Here is a 14,641-nt window from a genome sequence, read left to right on the forward strand (position 1 = left end):
AGTTGGGCATGCGGGTGCAGGCAGCGAACGTTTGAAAAGCATGCATTTGGTTTTACTAGCGTTTAAGAGCAGTTGGAGGCCACGGAAGGAGTGTTGTATGGCATTGAAGCTCGTTTGGAGGTTAGATAGCACAGTATCCAAGGACGGGCTGGAAGTATACAGAATGGTGTCGTCTGCGTAGAGGTGGATCAGGGAATCACCCGCAGCAAGAGCAACATCATTGATATATACAGAGAAAAGAGTCGGCCCGAGAATTGAACCCTGTGGCACCCCCATAGAGACTGCCAGAGGACTGGACAGCATGCCCTCCGATTTGACACACTGAACTCGCCCAAGCCTCTCCAGGTTATCCTTTACCCAAATCCAGATAGCAGATGTTCTGAAAGAGCTGCAAAACCTGGACCCGTACAAATCAGCTGGTCTTGACAATCTGGACCCTCTATTTCTGAAACTATCCACCGCCATTGTCGCAACCCCTATTACCAGCCTGTTCAACCTATCTTGGCTTCCAGTTGAAGCTCGCATCCACTACAAGACCATGGTGCTTGCCTACGGAGCTGTGAGGGGAACGGCACCTCAGTACCTCAGGCTCTGATCAGGCCCTACACCCAAACAAGGGCACTGCGTTCATCCACCTCTGGCCTGCTCGCCTCCCTACCACTGAGGAAGTACAGTTCCCGCTCAGCCCAGTCAAAACTGTTCGCTGCTCTGGCCCCCCAATGGTGGAACAAACTCCCTCACGACGCCAGGACAGCGGAGTCAATCACCACCTTCCGGAGACACCTGAAACCCCACCTCTTTAAGGAATACCTAGGATAGGATAAGTAATCCTTCTCACCCCCCCCCCTTTAAGATTTAGATGCACTATTGTAAAGTGACTGTTCTACTGGATGTCATAAGGTGAATGCACCAATTTGTAAGTCGCTCTGGATAAGAGCGTCTGCTAAATGACTTAAATGTAATGTAAATGTAATCTTTCATATCGTCAGGGATCCCCGAGGATTGGAAAGCTGCCGCAGTCATCCCCCTCTTCAAAGGGGGAGACACCCTGGACCCAAACTGTTACAGACCTATATCTATCCTGCCCTGCCTATCTAAGGTCTTCAAAAGCCAAGTCAACAAACGGATCACTGACCATCTCAAATCCCACCGTACCTTCTCCGCTGTGCAATCTGGTTTCCGAGCAGGTCACGGGTGCACCTCAGCCACACTCAAGGTATTAAACGATATCATAACCGCCATTGATAAAAGACAGTACTGTGCAGCTGTCTTCATCGACCTGGCCAAGGCTTTCGACTCTGTCAATCACCAGATTCTTATCGGCAGACTCAGTAGCCTCGGTTTTTCTAATGACTGCCTTGCCTGGTTCACCAACTACTTTGCAGACAGAGTTCAGTGTGTCAAATCGGAGGGCATGTTGTCCGGTCCTCTGGCAGTCTCTATGGGGGTGCCACAGGGTTCAATTCTCAGGCCGACTCTTTTCTCTGTATATATCAATGATGTTGCTCTTGCTGCGGGCGATTCTCTGATCCACCTCTACACAGACGACAACATTCTGTATACTTCCGTCCCTTCCTTGGACACTGTGCTATCTAACCTCCAAACGAGTGTCAATGCCATACAACACTCCTTCCGTGGCCTCCACTGCTCTTAAACGCTAGTAAAACCAAATGCATGCTTTTCAACCGTTGCTGCCTGCATCCGCATGCCCGACTAGCATCACCACCCTGGATGGTTCCGACCTAGAATATGTGGACATCTATAAGTACCTAGGTGTCTGGCTAGACTGTAAACTCTCCTTCCAGACTCATATCAAACATCTCCAATCTAAAATCAAATCAAGAGTCGGCTTTCTATTCCGCAACAAAGCCTCCTTCACTCACGCTGCCAAACTTACCCTAGTAAAACTGACTATGCTACCGATCGACTTCGGCGATGTCATCTACAAAATAGCTTCCAATACTCTACTCAGCAAACTGGATGCAGTTTATCACAGTGCCATCCGTTTTGTTACTATACCACCCACCACTGCGAACAGTATGCTCTAGTCGGCTGGCTCTTGCCACATATTCGTCGCCAGACCCACTGGCTCCAGATCATCTAGAAGTCCCATGCTAGGTAAAGCTCCGCCTTATCTCAGTTCACTGGTCACAATGGCAACACCCATCCGTAGCACGCGCTCCAGCAGGTGTATCTCACTGATCATCCCTAAAACCAACACCTCATTTGGCCGCCTTTCCTTCCAGTTCTCTGCTGCCTGTGACTGGAAGGAATTGCAAAAATCGCTGAAGTTGGAGACTTATCTCCCTCACCAACTTTAAATATCTGCTATCTGAGCAGCTAACCGATCGCTGCAGCTGTACATAGTCCATGTAAATAGCCCACCTAATTTACCTACCTCATCCCCATACTGTTTTTATTTATTTACTTTTCTGCTCTGTTGCACACCAGTATCTCTACCTGCACATGACCATCTGATCATTTATCACTCCAGTGTTAATCTGCAAAATTGTAATTATTCGCCTACCTCCTCATGCCTTTTGCACACAATGTATATACTCTTTTTTTTCTCTACTGTGTTATTGACTTGTTTATTGTTTACTCCATGTGTAACTCTGTGTTGTTGTCTGTTCACACTGCTATGCTTTATCTTGGCCGCAGTTGTAAATGAGAACTTGTTCTCAACTAGCCTACCTGGTTAAATAAAGGTGAAATAAAAAAACATTAGAATATATTTTTGGCATCGTGGGCCAGAATACATTATAGGATTATACATGTGACTGTTCTACTGTATCTACTGTAAATCACATACAGATATAATACTTTAAAATAAAAAAATTACATACACAGAAATAAACCACATCCATGTCCTCCTTTTGGTAGGTATTTTCATTATTAAACATGCAATGAACTACACAGAGGGAAAGTACACTGTGCATTCAGTGCCACGGACAGAACTCTTGTTAACTTTATGCACAAAAACAAGAGAGAGCTCAACATTACATTTAAACTACTCAAGCAGTGTGAGGGAAGTCTCTGATGGGCGTTAACTAGAGCAGTGAAGTCAGGTATAGTTTCTGACGTCGCTAAGCTCAGGATTGCTGAGAGGTGAGTCAGTAAGAAATGATCTGTGCCTTAACTTGTTATATTTCAACACTAAACATGTCTGTTCACATACATAGGTTGACCCAAACAGTACAGACATCTGAGCATGACTCCTAATCTTTGGAAAGCTTTGTTCATCGAGAGACTCATAGAACCTCGTCAGTGGCATTGTTTTGAATAGTTCTCCAATCACTGCATCAGACTGAAGATCGATCAGCTCAAGTTGCAGGTCAGTGGGAACGTTATCCACATTGAAGGTGAAAGGAGAGGAAACAAACAGCATGTCATTTTCCAGCACTTTGAAATCCTCAAAACGACGAGAAAACTCACCATTCAAAGCACGCAGCAGAGATGTATAGTTGACGTCGGAGTCATTAAAACTCATTTTTCAACCACTGCACAAATTTCTTGTTAACAAACTAGAGTTTTGGCAAGTCGGTTAGGACATCTACTTTGTGCATGTCACAAGTCATTTTTCCAACAATTATTTACAGACAGATTATTTCACTTACAATATCACAATTCCAGTGGGTCAGAGGTTTACATACACTGAGTTGACTGTGCCTTTAATTCCAGATTATTGTGTCATGGCTTTAGAAGCTTTTGATAGGCTTCAGCCAACAAGTGCTCCACATATGTGGGAACTCCTTCAATACTTCTGGAAAAGCATTCCAGGTGAAGCCAGGAGTGTGCAAAGCTTTCATCAAGGCAAAGTGTAGCTACTTTGAAGAAACTCAAATCTAAAATATACTTTGATCTGTTTAACATGGTAACTAGTCTGGCTCTAATTCAGGTTAATTGTTTTATTTTTAATGTAAGCCATTGCGGGATAGGCCAGCGGCGGCTTCCCACAGACGCGATTAATTTGCAGTCTGGACACGGAGGGGTGAACATCTCCTTCTCTGACTGCAGCTGGGAGGGACTGCTGTGGTATTGTGTAGAATGCAAACCCATACATCTCAACACAGCCAGCATGCTTCCTCCAATCAGTCTACATTAGTGGGAGCATCAAGGAGCTTGCTGGCTACAGCACCACTGCACCACATTCTACCTACTCTACCTCTGTCCCTTCTGTCCCTTCTGCTCCTGCCACAAGTGTTCATCTGCCCAAATATATTTGTGCAGGCATAGATTTGCCTAAGGGCCAAAAGTAATTATATATACAGTGCCTTGCGAAAGTATTCGGCCCCCTTGAACTTTGCGACCTTTTGCCACATTTCAGGCTTCAAACATAAAGATATAAAACTGTATTTTTTTGTGAAGAATCAACAACAAGTGGGACACAATCATGAAGTGGAACGACATTTATTGGATATTTCAAACTTTTTTAACAAATCAAAAACTGAAAAATTGGGCGTGCAAAATTATTCAGCCCCCTTAAGTTAATACTTTGTAGCGCCACCTTTTGCTGCGATTACAGCTGTAAGTCGCTTGGGGTAAGTCTCTATCAGTTTTGCACATCGAGAGACTGAATTTTTTTTCCCATTCCTCCTTGCAAAACAGCTCGAGCTCAGTGAGGTTGGATGGAGAGCATTTGTGAACAGCAGTTTTCAGTTCTTTCCACATATTCTCGATTAGATTCAGGTCTGGACTTTGACTTGGCCATTCTAACACCTGGATATGTTTATTTTTGAACCATTCCATTGTAGATTTTGCTTTATGTTTTGGATCATTGTCTTGTTGGAAGACAAATCTCCGTCCCAGTCTCAGGTCTTTTGCAGACTCCATCAGGTTTTCTTCCAGAATGGTCCTGTATTTGGCTCCATCCATCTTCCCATCAATTTTAACCATCTTCCCTGTCCCTGCTGAAGAAAAGCAGGCCCAAACCATGATGCTGCCACCACCATGTTTGACAGTGGGGATGGTGTGTTCAGAGTGATGAGCTGTGTTGCTTTTACGCCAAACATAACGTTTTGCATTGTTGCCAAAAAGTTAAATTTTGGTTTCATCTGACCAGAGCACCTTCTTCCACATGTTTGGTGTGTCTCCCAGGTGGCTTGTGGCAAACTTTAAACAACACTTTTTATGGATATCTTTAAGAAATGGCTTTCTTCTTGCCACTCTTCCATAAAGGCCAGATTTGTGCAATATATGACTGATTGTTGTCCTATGGACAGAGTGTCCCACCTCAGCTGTAGATCTCTGCAGTTCATCCAGAGTGATCATGGGCCTCTTGGCTGCATCTCTGATCAGACTTCTCCTTGTATGAGCTGAAAGTTTAGAGGGACGGCCAGGTCTTGGTAGATTTGCAGTGGTCTGATACTCCTTCCATTTCAATATTATCGCTTGCACAGTGCTCCTTGGGATGTTTAAAGCTTGGGAAATATTTTTGTATCCAAATCCGGCTTTAAAACTTCTTCACAACAGTATCTCGGATCTGCCTGGTGTGTTCCTTGTTCTTCATGATGCTCTCTGCGCTTTTAACGGACCTCTGAGACTATCACAGTGCAGGTGCATTTATACGGAGACTTGATTACACACAGGTGGATTGTATTTATCATCATTAGTCATTTAGGTCAACATTGGATCATTCAGAGATCCTCACTGAACTTCTGGAGAGAGTTTGCTACACTGAAAGTAAAGGGGCGGAATAATTTTGCACGCCCAATTTTTCAGTTTTTGATTTGTTAAAAAAGTTTGAAATATCCAATAAATGTCATTCCACTTCATGATTGTGTCCCACTTGTTGTTGATTCTTCACAAAAACATACAGTTTTATATCTTTATGCTTGAAGCCTGAAATGTGGCAAAAGGTCGCAAAGTTCAAGGGGGCCGAATACTTTCGCAAGGCACTGTACACACACACACACACACACACACACACACACACACACACACACACACACACACACACACACACACACACACACACACACACACACACACACACACACACACACACACACACACACACACACACACACACACACACACACACACAATGGTCGTTCTCATACAAACAAACAGACAGACAGACCCTCACTCACAATGACTAGTTAACGTGTACTTTACCCATTTCATTTGATATAAAATGGTATTGTGTAGAATGTGTAGAATGCAAACCCATACATCTCAACACAGCCAGCATGCTTCCTCCAATCAGTCTACAATAGAGGGAGCATCAATGAGTTTGCTGGCTACAGCACCACTATACCAAGCCCTGTCCCTTCTGCCACAAGTGGTCATCTGCCCAAATATATTTGTGCAGGCATGGATGTGCCTAATTTTGGAGCTTCACCATGTTTCATTGAAATGTGTCATCCGCATAGCAGTGAAAGTTAACATTATGTTTTCGCTTGACATCCCCAATATATAATGAAATCAATAGTGGTCCTAAAACGGAACTTTGAGGAACACCAAAATTTACAGTTGATTTGTCAGAGGACAAACCATTCACAGAGACAAACTGATATCAGGCCAGAACTTGTCCGTGTAGACCAATTTGGGTTTCCAATCTCTCCAAAATAATGTGGTGATCGATGGTATCAAAAGCAGCACTAAGGTCTAGGAGCACGAGGACAGATGCAAAGCCTCGGCCTGATGCCATTAAAAGGTCATTTACCACCTTCACAAGTGCAGTCTCAGTGCTATGATTGGGTCTAAAACCAGACTGAAGCATTTCGTATATATTGTTTGTCTTCAGGAAGGCAGTGAGTTGCTGCGCATCAGCTTTTTCAAAAAAATTTGAGAGGAATGGAAGATTCGATATAGGCCGATAGTTTTTTATATTTTCTGGGTCAAGGTTTGTCTTTTTCAAGAGAGGCTTTATTACTGCCACTTGTAGTGAGTTTGGTACACATCCGGTGGATAGAGAGCCGTTTATTATGTTCAACATAGGAGGGCCAAGCACAGGAAGCAGCTCTTTCAGTAGTTTAGTTGGAATAGGGTCCAGTATGCAGCTTGAAGGTTTAAAGGCCATGATTATTTTCATCATTATATCAAGTGATATAGTACTAAAACACTTGAGCGTCTCTCTTGATCCTAGTGTAACAGTATAATTTTAAACCGTCCCCTCGCCCATACCCGGGCGCGAACCAGGGACCTTCTGCACACAACGACAACAGTCACCCTCGAAGCATCGTTACCCATCGCTCCACAAAAGCCGCGGCCCTTGCAGAGCAAGGGGAACTACTACTTCAAGGTCTCAGAGCAAGTGACGTAACCGATTGAAACGCTATTTAGCGCACACCGCTAACTAAGCTAGCCGTTTCACATCCGTTACACTCACCCCCCTTTTGACCTTCCTCCTTTTTCCGCAGCAACCAGTAATCCGGGTCAACAGCATCAATGTAACAGTATAATTTTAAACCGTCCCCTCGCCCATACCCGGGCGCGAACCAGGGACCTTCTGCACACATCAACAACAGTCACCCTCGAAGCATCGTTACCCATCGCCCCACAAAAGCCGCGGCCCTTGCAGAGCAAGGGGAACTACTACTTCAAGGTCTCAGAGCAAGTGACGTAACCGATTGAAACGCTATTTAGCGCACACCGCTAACTAAGCTAGCCGTTTCACATCCGTTACACTAGGTCCTGGCAGAGTTGTGCAGACTCAGGACAACTGAGCTTTGGAGGAATACGCAGATGTAAAGAGTCCGTAATTTGCTCTCTAATGATCATGATCTTTTCCTCAAAGAAGTTCATTAATTTATTACTGCTGAAGTGAAAGCCATCCTCATTTGGGGAATGCTGCTTTTTAGTTAGCTTTGCGACAGTATCAATTCATTTCGGATTGTTCTTTATTTTCCTCAATTAAGTTGGAAAAATAGGATGATCGAGCAGCAGTGAGGGCTCTTCGATACTGCACGGTACTGTCTTTCCAAGCTAGTCGGAAGACTTCCAGTTTGGTGTGGCGCCATTTCCGTTCCAATTTTCTGGAAGCTTGCTTCAGAGCTCGGGTATTTTCTGTATACCATGGAGCTAGTTTCTTATGACAAATGTTTTTAGTTTTTAGGGGTGCAACTGCATCTAGGGTAATACGCAAGGTTAAATTGAGTTCCTCAGTTAGGTGGTTAACTGATTTTTGTCCTCTGACGTCCTTGGGTAGGCAGAGGGAGTCTGGAAGGGCATCAAGGAATCTTTGTGTTGTCTGGGAATTTATAGCATGACTTTTGATGCTCCTTGGTTGGGGTCTGAGCAGATTATTTGTTGCAATTGCAAACATAATAAAATGGTGGTCCGATAGTCCAGGATTATGAGGAAAAACATTAAGATTCACAACATTTATTCCCTGGGACAAAACTAGGTCCAGAGACATGTTGGACAAAACCCACCGAGTCGATGATGGCTCTGAAAGCCTTTTGGAGTGGGTCTGTGGACTTTTCCATGTGAATATTAAAGTCACCAAAAATTAGAATACTATCTGCTATGACTGCAAGGTCCGCTAGGAATTCAGTGAACTCAATGAGGAACGCTGTATATGGCCCAGGAGGCCTGTAAACAGTAGCTATAAAACGTGATTGAGTAGGCTGCATAGATTTCATGACTAGAAGCTCAAAAGACGAAAACGTATTTCTTTGTTTTTTGTAAATTGAAATTTGCTATAGTAAATATTTACAACACCTCCGCCTTTGCAGGATGCACAGGGGATATGGTCACTAGTGTAACCAGTGAGAACCAAACCAAATTAAGAAAACTAAACAGAAAAATGTAATCTAAAATAAAAAAAACTTAAGTAGCTCCGCCAGTGTCTCTTTTGGGTCACTTTTGCCGGTCTCAAGCCCGGATAAAGGAGGATTGGAATTGTGACCAAAAAAAAAACAAGAATCGACAGAAGAAAGTTCATTTGTAGTTCTAAACATATTCAGGATGTTTTTTCTCACTTTTTGTCTCTCCCACGACGTTATTCCGCTTTCCTAAAGCGTCCATCACAATTACATGCACATGACCAATTATGCAAATTAGGTGATGACGCCATTTAGCGACTTTTAGGACAGCAAATAGCTACTTTCCTTACTGAGGAGTTGTCAACACTGCGAATGTTTCGCCTCTTGTCAAGATCAGAGGTGTCTTCATAAAAACAGCTGAAATGATTTATTCCTATTGAACAATATTTTCTTATATAAAGACAAATATATGGTAAAGAAAGTGTTCCCTTTCCAGTCCTCTGAAGCATTTAAGTCATTTAAGTCATTTAGCAGACGCTCTTATCCAGAGCGACTTACAAATTGGTGCATTCACCTTATGACATCCAGTGGAACAGTCACTTTACGATAGTGCATCTAAATCTTAAAGGGGGGGGGGGAATACTTATCCTATCCTAGGTATTCCTTAAAGAGGTGGGGTTTCAGGTGTCTCCGGAAGGTGGTGATTGACTCCGCTGTCCTGGCGTCGTGAGGGAGTTTGTTCCACCATTGGGGGGCCAGAGCAGCGAACAGTTTTGACTGGGCTGAGCGGGAGCTGTACTTCCTCAGTGGTAGGGAGGCGAGCAGGCCAGAGGTAGATGAACGCAGTGCCCTTGTTTGGGTGTAGGGCCTGATCAGAGCCTGGAGGTACTGAGGTGCCGTTCCCCTCACAGCTCCGTAGGCAAGCACCATGGTCTTGTAGCGGATGCGAGCTTCAACTGGAAGCCAGTGGAGAGAACGGAGGAGCGGGGTGACGTGAGAGAACTTGGGAAGGTTGAACACCAGACGGGCTGCGGCGTTCTGGATGAGTTGAAGGGGTTTAATGGCACAGGCAGGGAGCCCAGCCAACAGCGAGTTGCAGTAATCCAGACGGGAGATGACAAGTGCCTGGATTAGGACCTGTGCCGCTTCCTGTGTGAGGCAGGGTCGTACTCTGCGGATGTTGTAGAGCATGAACCTACAGGAACGGGCCACCGCCTTGATGTTGGTTGAGAACGACAGGGTGTTGTCCAGGATCACACCAAGGTTCTTAGCGCTCTGGGAGGAGGACACAATGGAGTTGTCAGGTAGTCAGCAGGTTGTTAGTCAAAAACACCATCTTGAAGAGCAATTCTGAAGTAATCATTTAGTGCATACTGAGCGAGCGCTTCTGATGTGAAATAGAACTAGAACTGCCCGCGTCCTGTGTCCTACGCAACCGCTACGAGGTATAATAGAGCTAAGCATCCAGTATAACAAGGGACGCTTTGGTTCATTACGTAGGCCAGTCAGAATTTTGCAAATTCTCGTAAAATAGCCCAAGCAACCGAAGCTAGAACTCATCGAATCCAACTGTGACGCAGGTGGACACTTTTTGGCAGGTGGATACTATTTGTCATTACAAGTCCCATAAAATTATATTTTGTATTTTCCAGACTTTATTTTTCCTGGTTGTTGTTTCTGTTTCACAGTTTATTTCAATATTACAGTTATTCGTAGAGGAACAACAAACATTGATGTTTTGAGAACATGTCAATGCTTAAAATCACATCAGAAGACACATTTTGATGTATGGGGGGAAAAAAATCAAATGTTTTTTGTGTAATTCCCCTTTAATTGCGACATTTACAGAGAAATGTGTTTGTCTAGACATGTTTGTCAGGCCTTCTGCTGCTTCATATGTTATGGCAGAGTTTGCAAAACAATGACCCCCCAACTGATCCAAATAATCATGATATCTTTGTCAGATAAGCCTACTTCACAGTTAACATTTAATTAAGAACGTTTTGGGCAAAGTCTACCCACAAGGCCATTACTATTACTAGCATCTCTAATAGGCTACATATTGAGTGATCCACAAATGCGCTCACCAAACAGACAAAGGCAATTTTGCTGGACATGATTTGGCAGATTGCTATTGTGCTAGGTTTGGCTTTTCAAGCCGATAGTGGCTTACAAGGGCTGGGATAATATCAATGTGGCCTTGATTGGTTAGTAGCTGGGAGATTTTTGTTTATGACAGTTTGTGAAGGATTATATTTAAAAAGTGCATGTTCTTTCAGAATTGCATGGCGAGGTCATAGGTGGGCTGGTAGCTACTTGTAGCTCACGATCTACCTGTTGGAGACCATGGTTCCGGACCATACACAATAACAAGAGGACACAAGCTGCTTTCCATTTGGGATATCTATAAAACAGAAAATACACTTTTATTTCAGGTGTGACTTTATAAACAAGCATGACTTACAGCATCTTTTTCAAGTAATTTGAGCTGCTTTAAAAGAATTTAACAAGAACACTATGTTCTTGTGTTGCTTTATGGCACAATGAGTCCTTAACTTCAACTCACCAGCAACAGAAGAATGGTTTACAATACCCAGAACAGAATGCTACAAAAGTTTATTAACTAAGACGCCCTGAGAGATCTCAAAGTAAAGCAAGGCAGGTTCTGCTGTATTTATGTTGAGGGCGTTTCAACTAAAAGATATATAAAGCATTAAAAAGGCAGTATGAAATATATTGTCCCTCCCTCACCCATAATCTTTACATTTCTACTTTTATATAAATTTCATTAAAATATTTATTTTCTACAAAAATGTACATTCTTGTGTCTGATATTTATGGTTAAACCCATAAATCTGTTTTAACAAATGGTCCAACTGACAACATGACTTCCTGCAGGGACCAATAGCAGGTGAGGATATCTCCGACTCGGACTAATATTAAAAGACGCTACACAGGATTTTTTAGTAGAATTTTTGCATTGTAAATTCAGACTGTGTTATTTAGTGGATTTTTTATTTTTTTATTCCCTGGCTGCTACACTGTTCGCTCAATTTCAGTTTATGTGAAAAACAAGCACTGAGTAGTGTAGGGAAATCATTGTACAATTTAAATTGCAGAGCGATTCCCACTTGATAACACAGTTAAAGTCAAAACTATTACATTTTGAGGCGAATATCAGTCAATCACAACACTGGCAAGCAATATTGTGAAACACACCATCATTCCACTATTTCTGTAGATATATTATGGACATTTTATGAAATTACAACACAAAATTTAAATTTAAAAAACCTGTGTATAGCACCTTTAATATAAAACTGAAACCTAGATAGAAAGCCCTTTAATATGTCCCCTTTACTCTTGAAACTAGAACAAGCTGTCATCTGAAATAACTTCTAGAATCACTGAGCAGTCATCTGAAATAACTTCTAGAATAACTGAGCAGTCATCTGAAATAACTTCTAGAATCACTGAGCAGTCATCTGAAATAACTTCTAGAATAACTGAGCAGTCATCTGAAATAACTTCTAGAATCACTGAGCAGTCATCTGAAATAACTTCTAGAATAACTGAGCAGTCATCTGAAATAACTACTAGAATAACTGAGCAGTCATCTGAAATAACTTCTAGAATCACTGAGCAGTCATCTGAAATAACTTCTAGAATAACTGAGCAGTCATCTGAAATAACTACTAGAATAACTGAGCAGTCATCTGAAATAACTTCTAGAATCACTGAGCAGTCATCTGAAATAACTTCTAGAATCACCGAGCAGTCATCTGAAATAACTTCTAGAATAACTGAGCAGTCATCTGAAATAACTACTAGAATCACTGAGCAGTCATCTGAAATAACTTCTAGAATCACTGAGCAGTCATCTGAAATAACTTCTAGAATCACCGAGCAGTCATCTGAAATAACTTCTAGAATAACTGAGCAGTCATCTGAAATAACTACTAGAATAACTGAGCAGTCATCTGAAATAACTACTAGAATAACTGAGCAGTCATCTGAAATAACTTCTAGAATCACTGAGCAGTCATCTGAAATAACTTCTAGAATAACCGAGCAGTCATCTGAAATAACTACTAGAATCACTGAGCAGTCATCTGAAATAACTTCTAGAATCACTGAGCAGTCATCTGAAATAACTTCTAGAATAACTGAGCAGTTATCTGAAATAACTACTAGAATAACTGAGCAGTCATCTGAAATAACTTCTAGAATCACTGAGCAGTCATCTGAAATAACTTCTAGAATCACTGAGCAGTCATCTGAAATAAATTAAAATAATCTTTATCAGTTCTGTATTGATGAAAACTGGACAAAGCCTCCGTGCTTGACACCACCAGTAGGGGTGATCTCTAACAGCATGACCTTCATTAATCCCCACATCAAACACCACACTCACAGGGATTTTGAGTTTCAAAAGCACTGCCTGATTATCTCCACTGGTTGGAGGTTGACGGTCTGTGTGCCTGTCCGTCTGACAGGCATTAGATAAAACGTTTAGCTGTTTAAGACAATGGCCATCTTACATTGGGGAAAGTCACCTGCTAACACTAGTAACACATTTCACCCTTTACCATGAGAGGCTAGTGACCGTCATGGCAACAGGCCAAAGGTCTACCTTAAACTGCAGATCATCCAGCATCATGGGCACATTATTGAACTAACAGGAATTGAAATAGACAACAGACATTCTGCAGCTGTAAACAGGTTTAGCATCTAATATCGTCACTGTTAAATTTATATACACATCCTCCTTATTAACAGGATATTTATGATAATAAAAACAGAACGTCATAGAAGAAAACATTGTACATCTTTGGGATCCAGAAGCCGGATGAAACATTACTCAGTAAAAAGTCTTAGCATGTCCTAGTGTAGGTTAGTCAGTCTGTGCTATTCAATGTAAACACTATGGAGAGAGTCTGTTGCTTTGGGATCCAACCAATCACAGCCTTCTGTGTTTGGCTTGCCCAGCTGTGATTGGCTGGGGAGGGGATGAGGTAATGTGGTGCCAGCGATGCACGACGCATGTTTTCACTGATCCACACCATGTGTTTCCACACTGTCTGTATGTTAGAGGCATGTTACCATAGATAACATAACCGGAGTGAGAGAGCTCAGAGATAAAGAGGGCTTAGTGCAGGCTGGAGGCTAGAGGGGGCTGTGTGCCCCTGAAGAGACTGTTAGAGGTTGAGTATTGGGTCACCTGTAAGAGATGCTGTGGGACATTCTGTGGTAGGATGAGCTGTTTCTCACCTGGGGTCTGTGAGGCCGGGCTAATCTGGGACCTGCTACAATTTGTTGTTGCCCTGTTTCAGCTCTACAGCTTGCCCTGTTTCAGCTCTACAGCTTGCCCTGTTTCAGCTCTACAGCTTGCCCTGTTCTTTTCTGTGTTTCAGTCCATTTGCCCTGTTTCAGTCTGTTACAATTCTACAGTTTCAGCCCTACAGTTAGCCCTGTTTGTCTGTGTTTCAGCTCTCCAGTTTCACCTCTACAGTTTGCCCTGTTTCAGTATGTGTTTCACCTCTACAGTTTGCCCTGTTCCATTCTGCGGTTCAGCTCTACAATTTGCCCTGTTTTAGCCGCTCTATGTGGTGACACAGCTTCAAGGCGGGCCCCAGCTTCAGACCCATGTACTTCATCACCATGTCACTCCTCAGCAGCATCAGGGCCTTGCCGTCAATCTCCTGAGGATGGACAGACACGCAGGCAGAAAGACAGGAGAGAGAGAGAGAAATAAGCCAGGATTAGCATCATTCAGAAGAAACCATGCACACTGGCGTATAACCATCAAAACAGTAGTTTTCCCTCTACTCTAGTGGTTATAACTATGGTCAGTAATAATTGTTTACTAGTGGTTATAACTATGGCCAGTAATAACAGTAGTTTTCCCTCTACTCTAGTGGTTATAACTC

General features: G+C 42.7%; 1 protein-coding gene across 6 annotated transcripts in view; it reads right to left on the reverse strand.

Moving 5' to 3' along the window:
* Nucleotides 1-11,096: 11,096 nt before the first annotated feature.
* LOC123996504 (sex comb on midleg-like protein 2) overlaps nt 11,097-14,641 on the reverse strand; it is a 53,612-nt gene continuing 50,067 nt past the window's right edge. For all 6 annotated transcript variants that reach the window (XM_046299881.1, XM_046299887.1, XM_046299883.1 and 3 more), the window contains one exon: nt 11,097-14,413. In XM_046299881.1, coding sequence (XP_046155837.1) covers nt 14,288-14,413 — 126 coding nt within the window. In that variant the 3' untranslated portion in view covers nt 11,097-14,287. The remainder of the gene's footprint in view (nt 14,414-14,641) is intronic.

Source organism: Oncorhynchus gorbuscha, linkage group LG15 (assembly GCF_021184085.1).
Source record: "Oncorhynchus gorbuscha isolate QuinsamMale2020 ecotype Even-year linkage group LG15, OgorEven_v1.0, whole genome shotgun sequence".
NCBI lineage: Eukaryota > Metazoa > Chordata > Actinopteri > Salmoniformes > Salmonidae > Oncorhynchus > Oncorhynchus gorbuscha.